Here is a 25,323-nt window from a genome sequence, read left to right on the forward strand (position 1 = left end):
GCCAGGAGAGGTAAACTGGAGAAAGGGCCAGTCTACAGTCTCTCCGTGGGACGCTGAGCTCCTGAATGTCCCGTTCTGTCTGTCCCAGAAAATGACACTCGGGTTTCGTGATGAAACCGTCTAGGCTCTCCGAGAGAGGTTCCGGACATTATAGGAAGCCAAGCCCACCCCTAGGCCTTTCTGCATTTTTACTGATGCAAGAGTGAGCTTCAGGGAATGGCTTTAGGGATCCCTCCCTTCAGGCTGTTAGGAGAAGCGGGTTGGGCAGAGCTTAATTTAGGGGGTTAATAGCAGCAGTGGTAACCAGGGCACAGTAGGTCCTATGGTTTTTAATTTCTGTCAAGCCCGGGGGGCTGGTAAAGCTACCTTAAGTGCTCAGCCTCTAGGTGCCCAGAATCTGTCCAGTCAGCTGGGCCTTTTGAATATCTCTGCCTTACATGTTTACAAAGCAAGAGGGGAGGAAGCAAGGTTTCATGTGGCCTGGAAAGTTATAAATAAGGTCATTGGCCAAAGGAGGGATTCCTCACCTGTCTCTCCCAAGATTCCTCCTGTTTCATGAGGTGTTTATAAAGGACCTAGAGCAATAATTAGCTTTTACTCAACACACACACACACACACACACACACACACACACACACACACACACACACGTATACTTAGGGTCATGATGTCACTGTTTTAGATGCTGGAGAGAAAGCAGTGAGCTCTTAGTAAATGGTTGCTGCTAGAATAAAACCATTATTTGGTGCTGGAGGGAATATTCCAGAAATATTCCACATTTTATCAGTTCTAGAGCACTTTCCCATACAGAAGACCTTCCTTGTCTGCATCCTTTCTTGTTCTAAGCCTCTCATACTTCCAGTCCAAATGACAGAATCTGGCCATCTCTGAGCCGTCCCCTGCTGTGTTGGCTGGGGCTGGAATCTGAGCCTCTTGGCAGTTCTGTGATGTGGGTAGATATTTCTGGTACCATTTCATGGATGAGCAGACTGAGGCTAGGGGAGCCCGGGATCCCAAAATGGAGGAGGACTTCAGTTCTTGGTTCAGGTCAGGTTAGTGTTCTTTGACTACACTGCACTGCTCGGCTGTCTCCGGGGAGGTAGGCTGCAAGGATGTCCAGATGTGGAAAAGGAGAAGTTCTGGGCCCTCTAGAGGCCTGGAGGATACCAGGGTGACACCCTGTACCCTGGCATGCTTCCCCTAAAGTGCTTCACAGCGAGCCCCAACCCCCACCTGCAATCATGTTTCCAAACTGTGGCCAGAGACCTTGAAATCCTACATCTTCTTCAGCATGGAGCATATGCCTCCCAGCACATAGTAGGTGCTTCGCAAAGGAGTCCTGGAACTGGAAGGTGGGCTGAGTTGCTTTGCCGGGGGGGGGGGGGGGCTTGGTTCCTGGCGCTGGCTGGGGTTTTCTTCCTTACTTGGGGGTTGGAAGCTCTGGAGCCAGCTGCAGGGGGAGGCGATCCCTTATGGGCTTAATTGGAGCCGGCACTTTTGCTGGAAACTGTGGGAAGCAACAGAGAGCTCTCCAAGTGCTTAAAAAGTGGGTTTTGAAAAACAAACAAGACCTTGCCCACGCAGGGATGAAGCGGAGGTTAGATACAGCCTTTTTTTTTTTTTTTTTTTTTTTTGGCTTAGTTGAATAACATACTAGAAGGAACTCTGTAAGCCGGCCCCAGTCCCTTGGAAAGAAGGCCATATGTTTGTCGACAGGATGTTATACTCTCTGTATTAAGAGTCAACTTGATAACTGTTTATAAAACTTTATAGCTTATGGAGCCCTTTTCACATGTATTCTGTGTGTGTGTGTGTGTGTGTGTGTGTGTGTAAATACCCTATGTAACCTTCCCCTTTAAGGCTATTATATTAATAATACACATACTCTATAGTGGAAACAACACAGGTTGGTTTTCAGTCTCTGGGCCTCAGCTTTCCCTATCTACACATGGGATGACAGGTTCTATTAGGGGACATGGTGCGAGAGAATGTGCCTCTCCCTGGTTCAGGGGTCTGGTGGGAGCGTGGGGAGCAGGAGTGGAGTTAACTCTGAGAGTGGTGAGCAGTTCAGGGGTGCCCAGCACAGCTGGTGGAACCCAGACATCAGCTAAGGGGAGGTGCTCTTCTGGAACTACCTGCTCAGAGGGTGGGATGGGCCTCTTCTTGGAGGCAGGCAGGAGATTTGCAGGCCCCGAGGACCCACGGACAGCCAAACTGCAGGCTACCCTCCAAACCTAGTTCTCAGGGATATGTGACCGGGCCTCTGGCCACCACCATACTTCTTGTCAAGTGGAGCCTCTGAGTGGGAAGGTGTGTTTCTCCCCAGAGAGTACGAGAGAGCAGTGACCCAGTCTCGGCAGAGCTGGGGTAGACAGCATCATCCTGCTCCCCGCTGGAGGCCCGGTGCTGGTCCTCCCTTCTCTATGAGCTCTGGCCATCCCCTCTCTGCTCTCTTCCCCTGCAGGAATCTGCCTCTCCCCTTGTCCCTTTCTGTTTGTCTTCTCTGTCCTCCCTCTGCCCGCTGGACTTTCCCGTGCCTTCTTCCTTCTTTAGTACACAGAGCTGTTTTCTTTTTTTTTTCCTTTAAAAAATATTTTTTAATGTTTCTTATTTATTTTTGGGAGAGAGAGAGAGAGAGAGAGAGAGAGAGAGAGAGACAGAGTGCAAACAGGGGAGGGGCAGACAGAGAGGGAGACACAGAATCCGAAGCAGGCTCCAGGCTCTGAGCTGTCAGCACAGAGCCCGTCGTGGGGCTCACACTCACAAACCGTGAGATCATGACTGAGCCGAAGTCAGACGCTTAATCAACTGAGCCTCCCAGGTACTCCAGAGCTGCTTTCTTTTTAATTGCAAAAGGTTTTCTGTTTATTGTTCCTTCTATAAAACATCAATTAGTTAATGGATTTCATATGCAAGGGAGGACCATTGCTATGTTTTAACTTGAATTGTGTGCTTCAGATAAGGTTTTTTTTTCCTCAAATAATTAGTGAAGCCTCATGACCCTTTCCAGCAGTGTGGTCCTCTGTCCCCATCTGCACAGTGGGGCGAGTGAGACTCCTGCCAGGGTAGCAGTGGCCAAATGGGTGAACAAATGAAGTCCAGACAGCAGCAAGCCCCCAGCCCTACCATCTGAGTCATTGCAAGGATGTGTTGATCGTTGCTGAGTGGTCCCAGGCAAGGGCCTCGATTTCTCTGGATCTGGCTCTAGATTGACTAAGACTGTGGTTTTAGGGGCTTTGTTTCAGCGGTTACTTGGACTGGGATCAGCCCTGAGTCAGCGCTGCTGGTGGAGGTGACTCTGGGCGTTTCCCGAGTGTGGATGAGCTGTCTGTATCTGTCTTACTCCTGGACTCTGCCTCGCCTGGTCTGCTTGCTGCCTCCCTGAAAGCCTCCAGTAACTCCCTGTTTTCTGCATGGGTGGGCTTCCCAGGGCCCCCTCCCATGGATGCTCTCTCTCTCTTTCTTTCTCTCTCGCTCTCTCTTGGGTTTCCCTCCACCCCTCCTTACCAGATAACTTTTTTTCACTCCTCACTTGTCCCACCCCAGCCCATGGGGTAAGTAGGTTGCTGGTAGGGAGAGACACTTCTCAGAGGGGAAAGGAAGAACTTGAACTGTGAACATTCCCAGAAGTTGCCTGTTATACTCTCTGACCATTGATTTCAGCAGCGTCTTGGGCTCTTCTGCCTCCACCCATTCTTAAAAATGGGTAAGCTCCTCCTTTTTTCTTCTAGATCTGTGTTGTTCGTTATGGGAGCCACTAGCCACATGGTTAGGGCACTTGAAGAGTGGCGAGTCCAAATTGAGATGTGCTGTTAAGTGTAAGATACATACCAGATTTCAAGGAGTTAGTATGAAAAAAAGATTGTATGATACCCCTTCAGTACTTCTTATATTGACTGCATGTTCAAACGATATTTTTGATGTGTTAAATAAATGTATTAAAATTAATTTTCTCTCTTTTTTCCAGTTTTTCCAAAAAAAAAATGGCTGCTAGAAAATTAAAAATTACACGTGTGGCTCACATTATATTTCTGTTGCAGTGGCTGATAACTGGTGGCGATTTTGCCCCCCAGGGACATTTGGCAATAGAGATATTTTCTATTGTCATGCTCAGGGCAGAAGGGGGTTGCTATTAGCATCTAGTTGGTAGCGGCCAGGGATGCTATTAAACATCCTGCAGTTCATAGGTTAGCCCCCTGACAACAACAAATGATCCAGCCCCCAATGTCCATAGTGCCAAAGCTGAGAAACCGTGTTCTATTGCACACTCTCACTTTGGGTCATGTGGTCTTATGGGCAATGACTTCAAGATCAGAGGTCCTAGGGCATCCTAGAAATTGCATAATGGCCATCACCAGATAACCTGCAACTATGGGCAGGCAGGTTACTTAACATTTCACAGCCTCCATTTCCTCATCTGCAAAGTGGCATGTTTCTAATAGTAAATGAAATCAGCATACATCATGCGTAATACGTAGCAGACTTCCACTAAATAGAAGTTACTGTTAAAAGTCAGAATCTTTTACTCTGTTGGCTCTGTGGATCAACTACAGGGATTTCTACATGCCTTCCAGATTTTTCTGAGTACCTGACACCACACAACAACTTGGAAACTAAATCTCTTAACCTTTATGGGCTAAGGGTGTCTCTATAACCCTTTGTATTCCCAGCTTCAGGACCTCTTCACCCAGCCTAAGAGTGGCTTCCTTCCAGGTTTCTGCCTCTGCTCTTTCCCAATCCCTCTATGCATGTGCTTGGTGAAGTCCACCCAATTCCAGAAACTTTAGTGTCTTTTTTTTCTTTCTGTGCTCAAGTGGGAGTAGCTGTGGGCAGAAAATGTGGCCTGTCCATCTGTTTCCCCAGCCCTCAACATGATGCCTAGAAAAAAAAACTGCGTTGAGTGTTATTTGAATGAATGCATGGGCAAATGAATGATAAACATCCTTTCTTCTTGGCTCCTGGGTAGGACAGCTTAAACCTTGTCCTTGCCTACCTCAGCACTCCCCCTTCCACCTGCACCTGTGTTTGCGTTGGGGCCAGCAGTTTGTTTGTTCTATCTGGAGGGTTACAGTAATTCTTCCCGTGCAGGGTCGCAGCTATGGTGCAATACACCTGGATCCCAGAAGTCCTGCCTTGTGTATGTGGACTTCGTCAGCCAGCCTAAGAGGGGATGCCCCCAGCCATTCCAGTGGCCCAGGCATGGCCACTTCCAGAGAGCGGGAGCCCGAGATGCCCAGGCATGCCTCCTTCTTGGTGGCAGAGAGAATTACCCAGCAGCCCCCAGCAGGCTGTGAGGAGAGGCTTCCCAGAGATGTGCCCTTCAAGATCCTCTGATAAAGAAAACACAACATGTTCTTTGGCAGGTTGTAATCCTGGGTGGGCAGGATGGTGTAGGGTTGGAGTCTCCCAATGTCTAGACACTGTGATCTACTCCCAGTTTTGAAAACATGTTAATTACAAGCCACTTTATAGTGTCAGGTTAACCCACCTGGAAGTTACGGGGAGCTTCTGGGCGAGCTTGCTCATTTCTTTTGTGTCAGCTGCATGTGGAGTCAGAACTGCATTGGGTGAGAATGGCCCAGAAGGCATGTGTCAGATGCTGTTATCTGCTGGTCTCTGCAAGCTGTGAGGCCTCTTCACTGGGGAAGGAGTCTCTCTGGAAATAGACTGGGCCGTGTCTTGTGCACATCTGGATTTGGGATTTCCCCATTTAAACTTCAGTGGGTTGGGTATGGGATATATAGCCCAATCCTGGGAGGTGGGTCAAGGTACGGGGACCATATGGATTTTCCCTTGGGATGTGTCAGGATTTGCTGTCATTCCTAACTGGCTTTGTGATACCTGAAGTTGTTTCCCCTACCTGACCCTAACCGTTTCTCTGGTGAAAGATGAAAAACCCCATACTTCTTGGCGACTTCATTTCTTTCCTTCTCCCCCAAACCTGTGCTTTGAAACAAGTTAATAGGCCACACATTTTAGATAATGTCTTCCCTCCATTGTTTGAAAAGTCCCAAGGCACATCACTGCTTACCAGCATTTCTAATCAGCCACAGATAATCTGTGTTCCCATGAAATTGATAAAACAACAACAACAACAACACAAAAAAAAAACCCTGCAAAATTAAGCAAGAGGGTGGTTAGTCACTTGGGGCCAAGTTGGACGGACCTTGGTTTGAAACTTAGCTCTGCTTCTTCCCAGATAAATTTTTCGGCAGTGGGACCTTAATGTCAGTGTATCCCATGAGTTACTTTCCATCTCATTTGATAAGATAGTATGTGCACAGCCCCCAAGATAGTGTCTCAGTGAATATCGACTATGACATGGGGTGCCTCGCCTCGGTGGCTCAGTCAGTTGAGCGTCCGTCCTTGGGTCTGGTCATGATCTCACAGTTCACGGGTTTGAGCCCCGCATTGGGCTCCGTGCTGGCAGCTGAGAGCCTGGAGCCTGCTTCGGATTCTGTCTCTCTCTCTCTTGCTCTCACTCTCTGCCCCTCCCCCTACTCTATCTTTCACTCAAAAATGAATAAAAACGTTAAAAAAAATTAAAAGAATATATTGACTGTGATATTTTGGTTAGTGTCTGCAAACATCCTGGTTTGGGGGAAACGTACGATTGGACTTGATTCATTGATTTATTGGGCGATGCAGGTCTTCTGGGTCAGTGGCTCTTCTGGCCTCTGGGGATACAGCGTGACTGAGGGAGACACGTTAGTTACCTGCTTTGTTGGAGGTTACACTGCACTGCATGTGGAGGGAGGCACAGTGAACTAGTTAACAAATAAAAAAGACATTCTGGGTTGTGGTCAGCACCCTGGGAAAACAAGGAAAGTGAGAGTGAATGGGGTGGGGTGGGGTGGGGAAGATACGTCTGAGGAATGCGATGTTTGGGGCGAGACCTGAATGGCGAGAGAAGCCTCTATACGATGTGCAGCAGGGCTTCTGGGCAGCAGGAGCAGCAAGGGAAGTTCATCAGAATTCAGGAGATACTGACAATGGCATCTGGGCTTTCGTGAGTACCTCCTTGGACCCCCTAAGATAAAGGGGATGCCGAGGAAGGAAGCACGAGACAGGATGATCTAACCCAGCAGTTGGCAAAAAGTCTAAAATATTTACTGCCTGGTCCTCTACAGAAAGAGTGTGCTGACCCCTGAAGACTGGACAGTACGCACACCTATGGCCTTGGGGGACGCAGGGCAGCTCGCGGGTGTGGGGGCCCGCGGCCTGGCAGCCTTCTGGGCGCCCAGACTCCAGGCAGGGCACATCTACCCTGCTAAAGCACCCTGATAAAGGCCAATACATCTGCCCCCAAGGAATGTGAAACACCCCCAGCCTTCAAACTGGCGGGATCACCGCATCCGTGTCCCTGGGTGAGCTGGCCCGAGAGGTCTTGGAGGTGGAGCCCTGCTGCTTTCACTGAGAGAACTTCTGCTCGGGAGGAGGGGAGCAGGGAGACGAGCTATCGAGCTGTCGGTCATTGCTGCCACGTAGCGAACGCGTACCGCGTGCTCGGCTGAGTTCTGCGGTCTATTGACTCCATCCCCGCAACAACCCTAATTCCTTGTTTATGGTGGAGGAAACGGAGGTCAACCCACTGGAGCCTAATGTGCTGCTGTGCTGGAAGTCACACAGCTGGGAAATGGCCTTCCTGCCTCCCAGCCCAGGCCCCTCCCTCCACGGCCATGTGCATTGTTTCCCTGTGGAGTTCCTTGGAGGGCTGTGGGGGGGAGGGGGCGGGGTTCACCTGTTTGCATGTGTGAATTACGTCCTGCTTAGACCCTAAGCCACATGCACCCAGCCACCTGCCTGTGTGGCCGTAGACCCTATAAAAGAGGAAGATGAACGAAACCAGCATGTTCTTAACAGCGTGTTCTTGTAGCATATTCTGACCTGCTGTGTCCTCCTTGGGAAACACTCCAGGGCTCTTGGCCGAGTGTTTGCTGGTCCACATATGCCTGTGGAGAGGCAGGGGTGGCCTTGTTCTCCTTGGGCTCTCGGCCCGGCTCTGGGCTGGCTGCAGAAACAGCCGCTGGACTCAGGTAAGTAGTCTCTCCTTTGCTGACCTCAGAGCAGTAAGAGTCTGTGAAGGCCGAAGGAACGCCTGGCCTTTTCTCATGCAGATGCATTACCATGCCCATAGAGGCCTTTCTGTAGAGGGCAGCCCAGGACAAGGCTGCTGCCCACTGACAGGGTCAGCCTTGCTTAGCACCGTGCGTGGTCACGGGATGAGGCGGCCCCAGTGAAGGAGTCAGAGTACCCATGATGGAGAAAAAAATGGGCCAGAAAGGGATAATGAACCCAAACATGTGGGAGAGAGGTGTCAGGGAGGGCGATATGAGAAGAACGAGCCAAGGCACCCAGGTGGCTCCGTCGGTTAAGTGTCCACCTTTGGCTCAGGTCATGATCTTGCAGTTCATGGGTTCGAGCCCCGCGTGGGGCTCTGTGCTGACAGCTCAGAGCCTGGAGCCTGCTTCGGATTCTGTGTCTCCTTCTCTCTCTGCCCCTGTCCCACTCGTGTGCCCTCCCCTCTCAAAAATAAGCATTTTAAAAAATTAAAGAAAAAGAAGAGCTTGATGGTAGAGTCACGGGGACCTAGTAGAGACTCCTGCCTCTGTGCTTTGTTAGCTCTGTCATCTCAGGCAGGCGTGACACGATGGACGTGAGTTTGTGCTTTGGAACTGGAAGCCTGGGTCCGAATGTCAGTTCTTCCTTCCTAACGGCGTACAGCCTTGGGCACTCCACTTAGCCATTCTGTGCTGTCATTTCCTAATTTGGCGTGGTTGTGAGGTTTGCGTGAGTTAACGTGTGAGATGCCCTTGGGTCAGTGCTTGACACAGAGTTAGAGTTCAGTAAATGCCAGCTCCATTCATTCACGTCACCTGAGGCTCAGTTCCTCAGCTGTGCGCTGGGCAAAGCAGTGCGGCTTTCACAATGGAAATGAGTGCCTGCACCTAACACCGGCTGTAGGTCGGCATGTGGGAGATACGAAGTATGTTCTTCTCCTGACCTCAGGTGGCCCCAGTCATGGCACCTGTTGAGCGGAAATGTGTGTCACCAGGAAGACTGATGACTGCTGGGCACGGTCCGGGCTGGGTTCTCTGGGCTGGGAAAGTATAGGTTGGTGGACGCTCAGACTGTGTCCTGCCTTTCTCATTGGATTGAGTTACCATTATGTTGGCCCCTTCCAGAAGTCCCCAAGTCCTGGCTGGAAGGGGTGTCCTGCCATTGCTATAGTTTTCCCGCTGGATCCTGCCAGTGCCTGCTGTTCTCCCAGCCACCTCACCAGTTAGGCCCCCAAAGGGTACTGGTCCATCCAGGGCCTGCTATGTATGCTCACCTCTTTTTTTCTAATCCTCACCGAGCACTAGCCCTTTGCCAGGCTAGTGGCGTGGGACGCAGAGGCAAGCCAGGTATGACCCTGCCTTTGAGGAGATCACAAATTAAAATTCACTGAGAACCGGAGCAAGGGAGGGCTGTTGTGGATTCCCAGTCCGCTCTCTCCATGCCCCTGTCACCTGCGGTGGTCTCTGTGGCCCAGTGACCAAAGGCATGGTCTCCGGAGCCGAGTGCCTGGCTTCAAGTCCCGGCTCTGCCTCTTATTAGCTACAGCTGTGACATTGGCAAGACAGGTACAGGTGTCCCTGAATGAAGGACGGTGAGTGCTGACTATTGTTGTGTAATGTGGGGACCCCTACCTGACTGGGCTTACAGGTTCTAAGAGCCTTAGCAAAAAGAGAAAGTGGTAACAGTGACCTAGCTTGTCTATTTCTGGATCCCGGATGGTTTGTGTATCTTAGCCCTACTTTTCCCCCACATGTGGATTATAACCCGCCTGAGATTTCTTAGCTTTGAGTATATCTGGCCTCAGCCCATTGGAGAAGGCTCCTTCCCCTGTTCTTCCTCAAGGAATGTGAGATTCCTCCACACCCTTTTTTGGGGGGCGGGTCGTGGAAGGACCTGGGACTTCTGTTCTTAGGGAGAAGAGGGAGCCAAGACAGCCGGCTGCTCGGCCCCAGACCCGCACCTTGACTAGAAACTCCTGGCTGCTCGCTGCACACACCAAGATGCCGGCAGCAGAGCCCAGGGGACGAAAATGCACGGGGTCAACTAGAAGAAAGACCAGTGAGGGAGAGCAGACTGATAGGCTACAAGGAACAAAAATAGTGTAATTTGTCACATCAAATGAATATATTTAAGATATGTGCATTTCTTTGTCTGTGAATTGTATCTTAAAAAACAAAAAGGGTTTGGGGGCACCTGGGTGGCTCAGTTGGATGAGCATTTGACTTCGGCTCAGGTCATGATCTCACAGTTCATGGGTTTGAGCCCCACATCGGGCTCTGTGCTGATAGCTCAGAGCCTGGAGCCTGTTTCCGATTCTGTGTATCTCTCTCTCTCTCTCTCTCTCTCTCTCTCTCTCTCTCTCTCTCTCTCTCTCTGCCCCTCTCTCTCAAAAATAAACATTAAAAAAAAAAGTGGGGGGGGGAGCATTGAACACATCTCAAACTCCAATCAGTGATCTCCTCAAGTATTTGGAAGGAAATGTACTGATTCTGCAATTTAGTTGGAATGCACCAAAAAAATAAGTTGATGAATGGGTAGAGGGACGGACGGATGAATAAATGTGTCATAAAGCAAGGAGAGCAAAATGTAATTATAGAATCTGGGTGGTTGGTACTTGTTTGTTCACTAAAATTCCTTCAGCTTTTCTGTGTATTTGAAACCCTTTGGGAAAATGTTGTAAAGAAAATACTATAAAGCTATAAGATTACAAATAGGAAAAAAAAAGAGCCTACAATAGAACAATATACATGTACATCTGGAAATATTTACCAACATTTAAAATGCTGTTTGACTAAGTGCCTGGGTGGCTCAGTTGGTTAAGCATCCGACTTCAGCTCAGGTCATGATCTCACAGTTTGTGCATTTGAGCTCTGCGTCAGGCTCTGTGCTGACAATTCAGAGCCCGGAGCCTATTTTGAATTCTCTGTCTCCTCTCTGTGCCCTTCCCCGTTCGCACTGTCTCTCTCTCAAAAATAAATGTTAAAAAAAATTTTAAATGCTGTTTGGAAAGTTGGATGTTAATATAAAGAAAAATAAAACTAGGCCTACATATTTTTTGCAAAAGATGCCCTTTTTTATATTAGAAAAAAATATATTTTTTACTTTATATGTTTATGTATCTTATATGTTTTATATATAATTTTTTTTTAAGGGAAGAATGTTCCAGACAGGGGGCAAAGCAAATGAGAAAGGCCCTGTGTGTACATAGTGAGGCCATTATGGCTGGAGTGCAGAGAAGGAAGGAAGTGTGGTAGGAGCAGAAGACAGGAGAAATTAGAGGGCAAGGTCTTACAGGGCCTCAAGGCCATGATAAGGTCTGATTTTGAGCTCTTTGTGCCACGGGAAGAACTCGAGGTTGTGAGCTGGGAGTGAATGATCTGACTTCAGAAGGCCCTTTCCACTCCTTTGGGGGAGGGACTGTAAGGGAACAAGGGTGGAAGCTGGGCTGCCCACTCCCTCCAAACCCTCCCATTTTCTGGCCCAAACCTCGGTGTGGCATTTCTCCAGTGTCCACATCCTCAGCCTCGGGTGGCCACTCATGGACCCTCTTCTAGAGGGACTTCTTTTATGAAAGTCACCCGTCTGTCCCTCCAGCAAGTTTCTGCAGTCTTCACAGGTAATCCCCAAACAATGCAGCATTCATGATCTCCGTTTTATTTTTTCTCTGGTCCCAGCCAGCCGGTCTCTGAGGTTTCTCTCGTATCCTCTGCAATCCCACAGGGTGCTCAGCGATCCTTACATGTTTTAGTGGAGGAGGGGACATGTTAACAATAGACCACTGAGTACCTCCCGGAAACCTGGAAGAGGTAACATATAAGCTTATGACTTCAAGCATGGACTCTGGAGTCCCAGGTCAGCTCCTGCTCTAGTTCTGGGACCCTGGTCACTTCCTATAAGCTTCCCAAACTCCAGTTTCCCAGTGCCAGATAGTAATGAATATGCCTAACTCAGGGTTTCGGTAGGAATGAAACGAGACACATTTCTTACAAAGGGCTTAGCGCTGTTCCTGCACATTGTAAGCAGGCAGCAAGTGCGGGCTCTGGTTTTGATTGTTGCTGTTGGGAACACTGTGATTACTGTTGCTTTTCCCAACATGGGAGGTACAGGCACCAACAAAGGTGGGACAGAGTTGGCACTGTTGATTAGGCACTTGGACATCTGCAGAGGAAGGGTCCTGTGCTGTCCTGCCAGCGGGGGCTGGATGGGGCCTGGCATGCATGCCCTGACTTCAGGGCACTTGTGCCCAAGTGGGGAAAGACTGTGACGTATGACCAGCACCCAGAGGCAGGCGGCACCGCCTTGAGACCAAAGCCCCAGTACAAGCGGACTCACAAGGCCAAGGGGCAGAATGTTTGCAAATGAAACTGTCCCTGAAAATCCAGACCCTGTGGTGGTTGGTCACAGGTGCACCTCAGAGCGCTGGCTCAAACTGGAAAGGAAGGACCGGGAGGAATGCAATGTTTCTCAGAGGCATTTGTATTATTATTATTATTTTTATTTTTACTTTTTTCAGAGCAGGCAGGGAGAGCAGGATATCTTTTTCCTTTTCCTTTCTGTGAATTTCTGAGGTTAGTGAGTGGTGTTCATTGCTACTCAGGAATAACTGGGTGTGACCCAGATACAGGAGAGCCAGACCGGGGCGGGGCCTGTGAAGTCAGATGAGATTTAGCTCCCTGCCCAGAGTGCCCCTTGAAATCCCCGGCAAGAGCCCCTGTCTGACCACCCAACCCACGGAGACTCCTCCATGGCTAGAAACTGAAGTGGCTACGTCTCTCCACTTAGTGCTGCCCTGCGGAATGGGGGTGTGAGGCCAGGCCCCTGCCGCAAGCCCCCCATATTAGCGTGTGGGTGGCACTTGGGATGGCAAAGTCTCCGTCCTGTGATTCTGAGATGAGCTGTTTTCACCCATGGTAACCCAGTAACAGGGCCTTCCTGCCTGGGTTCAGATAAGCAGCTGGTCCTAAGGGCCAGTGAAGCTGGGAAGCCACATGAGGAAGTGGGGCGGCATGTCCCCGGAACCAGAGCGCTGCCCCAGAGAACCGGCCCCAGAGAACCGGCCCGCAGGGCCAGGAAGATGGCACCATGCCTCACCTCCCATCGCTCGGCTCTCCGCCAGGGCCGCCAGCCCCCCAGATGCACTGGAGAGGGCTTGCATTGCCCGTGGCCAAACCCCTCACTGCCAAGGCACCTGCCAAGGTGGCTTCCTGGACTTGCAGGAGCTCAAGGTCCATCCGGCCCGTAAACTCCCACCCCAGGGAAGCATAGGAGGCTCAGCCCAGACCCAGGCCTGTAGGCCTTCTGGGCACCCAGCCTGAACCCCAGCTCCATTCAGCAGGCCGAGGTGTGCCCCATGCAGAGAAATGGTGAAAAGCCACCTTCCTTCGTCCTGACTGCACCCCTGAGGTCTGCTTTACTGTCATGTCAGATACGTGGTTCCGAGCACAGGTCTTGGACCCCCGTTGCCTCCGTTTGTATCCAAACTTGACCTCTTACTCATCCCGTGACCGACCCGAGGGACTTTCTTCCTGTCTTTTGCTCCCGTTTCTTAGCTCAAAAATGGTGATACTAAGGGCACCTGGACCAAGTGACTTCACTTTTTCCATTCCCCAGTTTGCTCATTGACCAAGTGGAGGTGATGAGGACACTGACCTCACAGGGCCGTGGGAACGATGAAATACATAAAGTGATCAGGACAGTGCCTGGCAAGTAGAAAGTCCTGGGCCCATAGAGTTTAGATGCCCTACTCCTCCTTTTCAACAAGGCGCAGAGCGCTGGGGAAACACAGGCCCCGGCCTTCCTGCCGCCTCCGGGCGCTGGCTTTCCGTGCCCCTCCTCACCGGAACGTCTGCACACAGAGCTCCCAGGGAAACTGGAGGCAGAGTTCAGAAGCGGAAATCAAATCTCCAGACTGCTAACCCCTGGCTTAGCCCCTGGTCCCCTCGGCACTTCCCTTGGGGGACTGAATAATACCTTTAGCATTCTTGGCATGATCCCAATACACCCACCCGCTTGTGGATCGGAACATGCATCATGCCATCAAGAAGTGGGTACTGCCTGCTCGGCTCCTCTTGGATCGTGAGAGAGTCTTGTGTGGCTGAGGCTGCCCCAGCCCTGTGCCTGAAGCATGATCGGTGCCTCGACTGTGGGCTAGTCTGCTCGTCCCCCGTTCCCACCCCTTGATAAGTAAGAGCTGATTTTTCCATGTGGTGTTTGTCTCTCCACGAATGCACTGCCAAGCTTATCTATACAATGGATTTCCTGCTGGTGTTGGGTCTGCCCCACTCCCCACTGGGTAATAAATCGATGTCGCCTGAGCACGCAGATCTGCTGACGTCCGTAATGCTGGTGGCCTTGGCAGACCCCAGCTAACCCCCGCCTGGGTGGGAAAGGCAGACATAAACCCTGGCTGACATGAACCGCAGATCCCAGTTACTGATAGAGAGCCAGAACTGGGTGGGCGGGGTGGGTGTGAGAAGTTCGTGCGCGTCTACCAACTGTTTATCGAGGCCGCCTGTGTGCCAGGCCATGTACTGGGCTCTGAGCATAACAGAAATGCAGGGGACACAGGGAGAGAGTTTGAGGAGCACCCACGCTGGCCTGGGAAACATGCAGATCATTATAACGGCAGAGCCTAGCTCCGGGGTAACAATTAGCATGGACCCTTTGGACAGAATGTACCGTGTCACTTGGGGCTCGAGGAAGGCCTCGGGGCTGAGTCCTAATGAAAAGTTTTCTTTCCTTGGCACCCGGTCCTCAGCAGCGAGAGCCCAGACGGGTCTGGGAAATGTGGAGAGTTTTTCACATTGAGTTATCATGAGCCTTTGCGTCTGGGGTCTGTTTGCACTACACCCAACATCCGGAGCATCACCTGTGGGCACGCTGGGGAAGCCTCCTTCTCTCCTGTCCTCTGCCCAGGCCTGGGGCAGTTGCGCTTTGTGGCCTCTAGTCAGAACTCCCAAGTTCCCATCTTAATCATAACAAGTGTGTTCCGAGAGGAACCGGCCCGGCCCCTGCCGGCAAGCCTTCTCTCCTGTCTTGATAACATCTGCACCAAATTTGCTCCCTTTATATAATTGGGCCCGTTGGTATTTGCTTTGACTTTAGATTACAGTATGCCTGACGTCTCTGAAATTTCAGGCCCAAAGTATGTGCTGGGGCCCAGAGTGGTGGGAAAACTGACCTTTTGCAGGTGGGATTTCAGGTTTAGCCAGTACCCTGGCTACTGTTTGCATGAAAAATGCACAGCAGCCCCTGGCCCACCCCCCACCTCACCCCACTGGTGGGAAAGGGATCTCCTGCCTTGCTCTGGGAGTGGTGCTGGGTCAGGCCTGGTGGATAGAAGGGTGCAGGCGGGTTCCCCTCCTCCTCCTCCTCCTGCCCATCTTCCCCCACATCCTCCCACCCCCACACCATCCCTGGCTTTGGAGTGACAGCACTCAGCAAACAGAAGAAGATGCACTAATGGCAAAGAAATGCAGTGAATCCAGGCTTAACCCCAAAGCCAACCTCAGAGTGTCAGGGTTCGGAATCTTACTTTGAAATGCCCGTCATGGTCTGGCCAAGGCAAGCCAGAGGAGCTGTTTGGGGTGTGAGATAAGGAGTGGGGGCGGTGGCTCTCCCCAGTGTGCTCTAACCAGAAAGGGAGCAAATGGATTTGCACGCCCGTTCCCCGACATCTCTGGAGTGAGTCGTATCTCAGTGGTGACTTCATTTCCCATAATGGGGTTTCTGCAAACTCTCTGGAAGGTTCCAGCTGGTAAGCCACGCTGATTGTGGTGTGGGAGTTTGTGATATGCTTGTTTGCACTTGCCCTTTGAGACCCCAGAGGCCCCAGATGACTGATAACTGGATGATGGAATATTTGCTAGGGGAAGGGACGTGCATTTTTCAAAGATAAGGTTTGATCCTGAGCAGAAGGGAAGCTTCCAGATGCCTCTGACATGTTGAGCAGTGAGGTGTGGGTGGGTACAGATCTCTTTCCCTGTTGCCTTGCTGGGGTATCCGCCCCAGGTGCACTCTTGCCTCTTGAAGTTGCTTCAGGGACCGCCCAGGGGCAGGGCGGGGTGCTGCCCAGGGGTCTCTGACTCTTTCAGCCAAAACACTGTCCTTTTCCTGTCTAGATGGTTCTGGCACTCCCTCGTGATTTTGTTTAAATGGAAGGGCTTTTGCCCAGTGTAACCAATGAGGTCATTACACGTTGTCCCTTCTCTCGTAACAGGCTGTAGCTTCCTTGGGGAAGGGCCCTTGTCCTGTTCAACACTGCAGCGTCCATTGAAACCTAGTGTGGGACTCGTATAGAATCCCGTCCTGTCACCTCCGCTCACCACAGCCTGCAGGACCAAGGCGATACTCCTTCACTTAGTGTTTCAGACCCTTAGCATCTGGCTCCAGACTGACTCTCATCTCTTCTCCCTCCTTCCTTTCCCTTCCCTCAAAGTACCCTTCTCTACCCACCTTAAAGAACTTCTTTCTCTCTGAACGGATGGTCCCCTCTGCTGCAACGTTCTTTCTTCTTTTTATTCCTGGTAGAAGTCGTACAGCAGTAGGAGCTCAGCCTGATGGGCTCTGGAGTGAGACCACCTGGGTTTGCATCCTGATTCTGTTCCTTCGGATCTGGGAAGCCAGGAGCCAGTTCCCTCGCTGCGTTGTGCCTCAGTTTTCCCATCTGTGAAATGAGGATGACAATAGTTTCTTCCTCTCCTCTCTGTGGTGAGGAGGAATCACTAACCACAGAAGGCTCTGGTTACTTATTCCAGAAGTCTGAGTTTGCCGCTAGGCTCAGGCTCCCTTGAAGACAGGGACTGGGGCTCAGCGAATAACAGAGTCTACACTAGTGTGTACCAAATTCCATACCATACGCTTTTTCTTCTCATGCAAGCATTTTCTTAAGATATGACTCGCACACCATATCAGTCACCCTTTTAAAGTATGTAATTCAATGGTTTTTTTTTTTTTTTTTTTTTTTTTTTAAATTTTTTTTTTTCAACGTTTATTTATTTTTGGGACAGAGAGAGACAGAGCATGAACGGGGGAGGGGCAGAGAGAGAGGGAGACACAGAATCGGAAACAGGCTCCAGGCTCCGAGCCATCAGCCCAGAGCCTGACGCGGGGCTCGAACTCACGGACTGCGAGATCGTGACCTGGCTGAAGTCGGACGCTTAACCGACTGTGCCACCCAGGCGCCCCTGTAATTCAATGGTTTTAATGTAGTCACAAAGCTGTGCAAGCACCACAACTATCGAATTCTCGAATGTCTTACCACCATAAAAAGAAACCGCATACCCATTATGGGTCATTCCCCACCCCACCCCCGTTCCCAGGCAGCCCCTAATCTACTGTCTGCCTCCCTGGATTTGCCTACTCTGGACATTTTACATAAATGGAATCACACGATATGTATCCCTTTGGGTCTGATGTCGTTTGTTTGGCATGACGTTTTCAAGGTTCATCCATATATCAGTACTTCGTTCCTTTTTATAGTTGAATAAGCCAGTGTATCAATAGACCACATTTTGTTTATTCATCAACTGATAGACATTTCGGTTTCTATTTTTTTGGCTCTAATGAGTCATGCTGCCGTGAACATTCATGGGCACGTTTTTGTGTGAACATATGTTTTTACTTCTCTTGGGTATAAACATGGGAATAGAATTGCTGGCTCATATGGCAGCTCTATGTTTAACTTTTTGAGGAGCTGCCAGACTGTTCCAAAGCATCTGTACCATCTTGCAAAGCATCTGCCTGCCAGTAACGTATGTGGGTTTCAGTTTCTCCACTTCTTCACCAACACTTGTTTTTGTCTGAACTTTTTGATTATAGTCATCCTAGCGGGTATGAGGTGGTATCTCGTGTGGCTTTGATTTACATTTCCTTGATGGATAAGGATATTGAGCATCTTTTCACGTGCTTGTTGGCCATTTGTATATCTTCTTTGAGAAAGCGTCTATTCAGATTATCTCCTGTTCCTTAATTGGGTTGTTTGTCTTTTTTTTTTTTTTTTTTTATTGGCGAGTTGTAACATTCTTTATATATGTTGGATACCAGTCCCTTACAAGATAGACGATCTGCAGATATTTTCTCCCATCCGGGGGTTGTCTTTTCACTTTTTTTTTATTATGGCCTTTGAAACACAAAATCTTTTAGGAATAAAGTCCAATTTATCTCTTCATTTGTTGCTTGTGCTTTTGGTGTCACATCGAAGAAATCATTGCCTAATCCAAGGTCACAGAGATGCACCATAAGCTTTTTTTAATGGAATCTTATTTTCAATAATTCCCTAAGGAAAGAGCAGTAGACCCATTCACAGATGAGGAAGCTAAGGTATCAAATGCCAGAGCTGGGATTTAAGCCCAGTTCAGTCTGACTCGGAACCTCAAGTGTATCTGTGCTCCCCCCAAGTCCTTTTACTTCTGTGTCCTTTGTAGGGTGTGGCACAGTGCCTGGTTAGGCCCACAGATAATGTACCTCGGGTGGTTGAATGGCAGGTCCCAAAAAGGTGCTTGGTTTGTACTTGCTGGTTGATTTGCGTGGACCAGTTAGGTGTTGACTAGGAGTTTGTGTCCACAATGCTAGAGATCACTGAGTGTTTCTCTCTTACCTCTGCAGTGTCTCATTGTTGGGGGAGGACCATGTGGTTTGCGCACTGCCATTGAACTTGCCTACCTAGGGGCCAAAGTGGTTGTGGTGGAGAAGAGGGACACCTTCTCCAGGAACAATGTGCTGCACCTCTGGCCTTTCACCATCCATGACCTACGGGGACTGGGAGCCAAGAAATTCTACGGGAAGTTCTGCGCTGGCTCCATTGACCACATCAGTGAGTAGAGCCAATGGTGGCACCCCATTCAGGGAGGGGTCTGACCCTGGGTGGGGCACATCTCTCCACACTAAGGAGTCTCCAGGATGTTCCAGCTTACAAGTCCCTGGGGGATCCATGCATTCAACTGGCAGACATTTCATGAAGGGCCTGCTTTGTGCCTTGTGCTGGCATCTATGCTGGGTATGCCCCACGGAGCAGTAAGCACGTCTTGTTCACCAGAGTATCTCCAGGGTGTAAAAGAGTTCTTGGCACATAGTAGATGTCTGGTAAACTTCTGTTGAATGAATGAAGTGTGGGAAACCGAAACAGAGGCAAGTGACATGGTCTGCGCTCTCAGAGAGCTCACCGATCTTGTCGACAATAAACTGCACTTTAATAGAGTAGTCAGACTTGCTGGAGGAGTTCAGAAGAGGGAGGCACACAAAACCATTGAGTGGGCCTCTTAGATGTTGTGTTGTGGTGCTGGGGGAAGCCACGGCAGGTTTTAGAAGAGAGGAATGACACAATCGGCAGATCCCGTACCAAGTTTCCTTGAGTTTTAAAAAGAGAGAGGGCATCATGATAGGTGTTCATCCAGACAAGGAGGGGGAGGAGAGAACATGGATTCCAGGCCCTGGGCCAGTCCTGTAAGCTTAGCATGCTCGGGTAGGGCAAGGTGAGCACTGAGGCCCTTTGGCTCTGCATTCCTCGGGCCTGGGTCTCTCCAGGCAAGATCTGTGCAGACCAGCTGTAGGACAGACTTCCCCTAATGCTTAACAGGGAGGAGGTCTTTAGCCACCTTGTGTATAAGACTGTGACCCCTAAAAGTCAGGGAGATTAATACTATGGGGAGAGTTCAAGGGTTTGAACAGATCTGGGCCCCAAATTGGTCTTGCCCATTTGCCGTGTAACTTGGGTCAAATTCCTTGACCTTCCTCAAGCCCCAAGTTTTGTCTCCCACACATGTGATTAATGCCTGCCTACAAGGACCAGGATTAAGTGAGGTCAAGTTTGTGATGTGCTTCTCACTGTGCCTGGCAAGTAGTAGGTACTTGGGAGGTGCTTTGCATCCGCTGGTGTGCAGTGAGCAAGAAGCGGCCGGGGTCCCCAACTTCAGGGTTCAGTCTCTCAACCAGTGGGCGGGAGGAGAACCCTGAGAGCCATGTTCTCATGAGGACAGGAGCCGACGGGAAAGGGCGTGGGGCTCAGAGGAATGACTGGAGACAATGGTCAACCACATAGGGTGTAATTTAGTCACAAGTAAAGAGAACCTATCAGCAGTGGCCCCACACTTTATTCCCACTCTGGGATGAGAAAATTCCAGGAGTCCATTGGAAAGAAATTTGGATTCGCCCATAAGGCCGCAGTGTCAGCTTTCAGGGTATTCCCTACCACCCACAGAAGAATTTTTGTTGGTTACCAACCCAGGATGACAACATTGAGTGCCACTCTCTCATCAAGGCTTCCTGAGAGGCAGAGCTGGGTCCTTGTGAGGGCCCCAGTCTGTTGGGCTGCCTTCCCTGTGGGCCAGGAGCCCCTCTGTGCCCCATTGGTGGGGCTCCAATTTAACCCCTAGTTCTTAGAAAAGTCCCAGTATGCAGAAACACTGGCAGGACTCTGGATCCCAGCTTCTGGCATTCAGGGTGCTCATTGCCAAGAGCAATTCCAGTGCCTGTGAGAAGGGAGGCAGGGAGAATTTTTTGAACACCTAATGTGTGCTGGAACAGGATAGATTAGCAACCTTGAAATGATGAGGAGAGACCTGGCCTGTTTCCAGGCAGGAAGGGGGATTGGGTTCTTTGAGCCCCAGCTGATTGGCTTCTTTCCAGACCAACCGTGGCCTCCAGTCCCAGTGGCGCCCCAGCCCTCAGCACTGCTCAGCAATTCTCCATGGTCCTATGTCAGCATCCTCCTCCAGTCCCCAGGCGGCTGCTCTGAACCTCCACCACAGCCGCCTCCTTCTGAGCAGATGGCCTTCCTCCTGTGCTCTGGGGGAGAGAAGCCACTGGCGGGTACTCCTCAGTCCCAGCCCCCTCCTTCCTCCTGCATTCGCTTCCACCCCAGTACCCATTCCTTCCTCTTGCCCCATGTAGGAGGCAGAGCTGGCCACTCTGGCTTCCTGCTCCCCCAAGCCCTCTGTTATTTCCTTTACCGTTTTCTATTTCAAAACATTTATTCTAGAAAGGGAGGATATAGACTTTGTCTGTGCCTCTCCTGTTCATGCCTCCTTCCTTTGTAATCTGACTTCTCCCCCACCACCCTGCCAAAGAGATTTCCACAGAGATTTCCACCCCCAGGAAGCCTCCTAACTCCCAAGCGCCTCTTTGTAATCCTTAATCTGTCTGTGGGGATCTGGTATTCTCCTGGCTTCCGGGACTGCAGCTCAGGCGCTGTTCTGCCGCTCCCCTGCCCCCAATCACCATGCTCTGACCCAGTCTGTTTACATGTGTTTCCTCCACTAGAGTGAGTTCCATATCTCTTGTGCCTCCCATGGCACCTGGCCCATTGCAGATGCTCAGTAAATGTTAAATGAACAAAGCCCAATAAATACAGAGGGACCCACAGAAAGTTTCTTGCTCTATAGAAAAATATTTGGAGACATCCCCACGTGTGCTGAATGGCAGGGCCCAGGGAGAGATAGGAGGTGACACTTACTGGGAAAGTTTAGAAGAGTGGGTGGGAGGTGAATTATCACGAGCCCAGTTCCATAGGGAGAATTCCCCAGCCGCCCCTGACCGTGGGTGGCTAAGAGCTTAGGCTCAGTCTGCCATGAGATGAACCATTTTATCACTGACTTTACTTGTGACCATTTACTCTCTTTGTCTACTCCCCTTTCCATCTCTACCTTGTCAAACTTATAGCCTGTCTCAGTAAGGAGGCAGGAAAGAGAGAGCTTCCATTATTATGGCATTATCTAAAAGCTAGAGCACAGGGGCGCCTGGGTGGCGCAGTCGGTTAAGCGTCCGACTTCAGCCAGGTCACGATATCGCCGTCCGTGAGTTCGAGCCCCGTGTCGGGCTCTGGGCTGATGGCTCAGAGCCTGGAGCCTGTTTCCGATTCTGTGTCTCCCTCTCTCTCTGCCCCTCCCGCGTTCATGCTCTGTCTCTCTCTGTCCCAAAAATAAATAAACGTTGAAAAAAAAATTAAAAAAATAAAAAAATAAAAGCTAGAGCACAGTGTAGGAATCAGACAGATCTGGGTCCACATTGTAGTTTTGCTGCTGTGTCACCTTGAGCAAATCACTTCACCTCACTGAGCCTCAATTTCTTATCCATTAAATGGGAATAATTATCCCAAAGGGTCACAATAAGGGTTAAGTGAGAAAACACCAAGTGGCTGGCACATAATTAGTTCTCGGTAGTGATCATGGTTGGTACATGACTATGCGCAGAGATCATCGAGGAGTGATTATATAGTACCCTGTATGCAGGAGACACTCAAGCACTACTGCTGACACGTCTTCTCTTTCCCCTTTCCTTTCTAATAGGTATTCGTCAGTTGCAGCTCATCCTATTCAAGGTGGCCCTGATGCTGGGCGTTGAAATCCACGTGAATGTGGAGTTTGTGAAGGTTCTAGAGCCTCCTGAAGATCAAGAAAATCAAAGTACAGTATACTTTTCCTTTCATATCTAGAAATCAGATATCGCAAAATGGAAATCGCATTTGTAGTTCTCAGAGGATGTTTCTGTAAGAGTTATTCTTGTTGGGGACTGTTTGGTATAATTCTGTCAAGGATATTTTACCTTTTTGGACCAGGGCTACCTACCACTTTAGTTTTTCTCTTCTTCCCCCCCGGGGGATTGGTTATGCCATTAAACCTGTAATTTTGTTACCCTGTCACTAGGGGGCAGTAATTTGACAAATGAAGTAATAAGTAATTAGGATAGAAGACCTACATTTGGTTGTTTGATAAAGTTCATTCCTATGCTCTTCCAGCTATGTGGGAAAACACACAGTTACTTGGATATTTTGTACCCATATGATATTTTAAAATCCAGTTAGAAATGTGAAGCTTCTAGAGAAAATATGAAATAAGTGCTCATGATATAATTTGGCATGTAATATTTTTAAGCCTTACTAAAGTATAATTTACAAACCACAAACTTTACCCATTGTGGGTGTCTTATTATTTAGTAATGCTTCCCTTTCTCCTTTAATATGTTTATGTAAATGCTGATTTCTCACACACCACGGACAGAGACTTTGTTCCTGATGCCTCTGCATCTTATTATCAAAATCTTCTGCTGAGGCAGGACCTTCAGTTTGGGCAACTTCATGTCAGAGACCTCAGAGCTCCATGTGCTCATTAAGTTCTGACTTCTCCTGTCCTCAGCCCAGGATATTTGAAAATTTAGAAGAGGTTTTAGGTGGCTTTGGTAGCCTCTCTCAAACCTCTGGTGGATGTTAAATCCCAGTTTTGGGTGACCAGCAAGATTTTACCTGAAAATGTTATCATAGAAGGCTGTGTACTGCCTGACAGAACATTCTGACCATAATGAAGTGGCAATTCAAACTGGTTTCTACACCCTGGACATCCTCCGGGTCTGGTCAGTAATGGGAGGGCAAGGAGGAATATAGGGGAAGATGAAGAGAGCAAGGTAGAAAACGCTGGGAAAAATAAGGTTCAAGTAAGACTAGTTTAAGAATCACTGAGGATAGTCTCCCAACCTGCACAGAAACCAGTTACATCAAGCATAGGGTTGACGCTGCTGGTTTACCTTGTCCCGGATTGAATTGATATTAAAGCCAGAAGGAGTCCAGATGAGAGTGTGAGTTGGGATGACTCTGGGTCTTTCCTCTGGCAGCTCTGTCTGGGGTGCCTACACATAGGGGTATTATCCATTTTTCCTGGCCGACACCAAGATGCCTCCCACCTTTCTCTGCCAACTCAAATCATTTTTCTGTTCTGGCAGAAATCGGCTGGCGGGCAGAATTTCTCCCTGCGGACCACGCTCTGTCGGACTTTGAGTTTGACGTCATCATTGGCGCTGATGGCCGCAGGAACACGCTGGAAGGTGAAGACTGTTCCTGGAGCTGAGGAAGGGGGTATGGGAGTGAGGCAGGGGGCAGTGCACAAAAGCGAGATGGCACGTGCTAAAGCTGGGTGGGGCCTTCACAGAAGGGCAGATTGTCCTGCTGTGCCTGAGGCTGAGCATTTCATTGTCTCTGAACCTCACTTTTCCCACCTGGACGATGTAGATAACAGAATCTTCTCAGAGCATCATTTTGAGGGCTAGGAAAGGACTCACATGTAAAAGTGTTTTATAAAGATAAAGTGCCAGGGAAGTTCAAAGTCAGCATACAATTACTGAGCACGTGTCAATGTGCAATCCATGGCACTAAGAACTTTCATACCTCCTCTAAGACAGCCGTTCTTCTACTATGAGTGTGTTCTTTCACTGTCACGTGTAATGCTCTGGAAGGAGGAGCCCATCTCTTTTTGTAACTTTTCAGCACATTCACTGCTGGGCAGTAAGATCGGTTTTCCCCAGACTGTCAAAGCGCAAAACCATGCTTCCCTGAGTTCTGAAGTTGGAAGCATAACACGTTTTCTTGGAGTAAGGGCTAATCAGGTTGGGAGAGGAGCACCACTGCCAGGAAATGCCTTCAATCACCTCCCCCTCCACCCGCCCCCTGCCGAGATTAATTGGTGCGTAGGTTGTATGGATTTGCACTAACTGTATCCGCGTGAGACCACAGATGGTGGACAAAATGGCCTCACATGGCATCTCTTAGACTGGGGACTACATTTGCTCTTCACGCTTGCCCTGCTTAAAGGCTGCAGGCTGCAGAGGTCTGGCCGGGAGGGCATCTCCTCTGAGGACAGAACTCACTCCCTGAAAGACGGTCGATGTTGGAGGCTTCCAGAGGTGTGGTCTGCCTAGCTGGGCCCTACCACTTGCTGGACCACGAGGACCCTTTCCCCGCTCCCGTGCCTCTCTCTTCTCCTCCATCCCTACACGCGCCCCATCCCTGCAATCAATAACCAATACCTGACAAAGACCTTTTAAGCTGCTAACCTGGATATTGTGCCGTTAGCATTTATGGGGATATTTTGGTGGCTTGGTAAAACTGTTGAGTCTGAATATTTGCAAATCCAAAATCCACACCCTGTCTGAGTATAGTTTGGCATTTCGTGGACAGGAAAAGAAAGGTAAGAAGGAGAAGAGCCACTTAGGCAGCCTAGCACCAAATAAGTAGACCTGCAGCCGGGTTTTTCCATATTGACGCCGTTGGCATTTGGAGCCACATCATTTTTTGTCCCGTGCACAGTAGGATGCCTAGCATCCCTGGCCTCTCCCTGCTAGACACCAGTAGCACCCCCAACTGTAGCCACCGGAAATGTCTCCACACTTTGCCTAACTGGGGACCAAGGTCACTCCCGGTTAAGAAATACCAGACTAGACCACCATGGCCATTTCTGATCATTTCGATAAAAGTCTGATGAAGGATGACTTAAAAGAGG

General features: G+C 49.7%; 1 protein-coding gene across 11 annotated transcripts in view; it reads left to right on the top strand.

The window, feature by feature from the left end:
- The window catches only part of MICAL2 (microtubule associated monooxygenase, calponin and LIM domain containing 2), a 225,826-nt gene that overhangs the window by 68,048 nt on the left and 132,455 nt on the right, over window positions 1-25,323 (top strand). For all 11 annotated transcript variants that reach the window (XM_023239563.2, XM_045038968.1, XM_023239564.2 and 8 more), the window contains exons 4-6: window positions 18,668-18,875; window positions 22,345-22,461; window positions 23,771-23,872. In XM_023239563.2, the coding sequence (XP_023095331.2) occupies window positions 18,668-18,875; window positions 22,345-22,461; window positions 23,771-23,872 (427 nt within the window). The remainder of the gene's footprint in view (window positions 1-18,667; window positions 18,876-22,344; window positions 22,462-23,770; window positions 23,873-25,323) is intronic.

This window comes from Felis catus, chromosome D1, assembly GCF_018350175.1.
Source record: "Felis catus isolate Fca126 chromosome D1, F.catus_Fca126_mat1.0, whole genome shotgun sequence".
Classification (NCBI taxonomy): Eukaryota; Metazoa; Chordata; class Mammalia; order Carnivora; family Felidae; genus Felis; species Felis catus.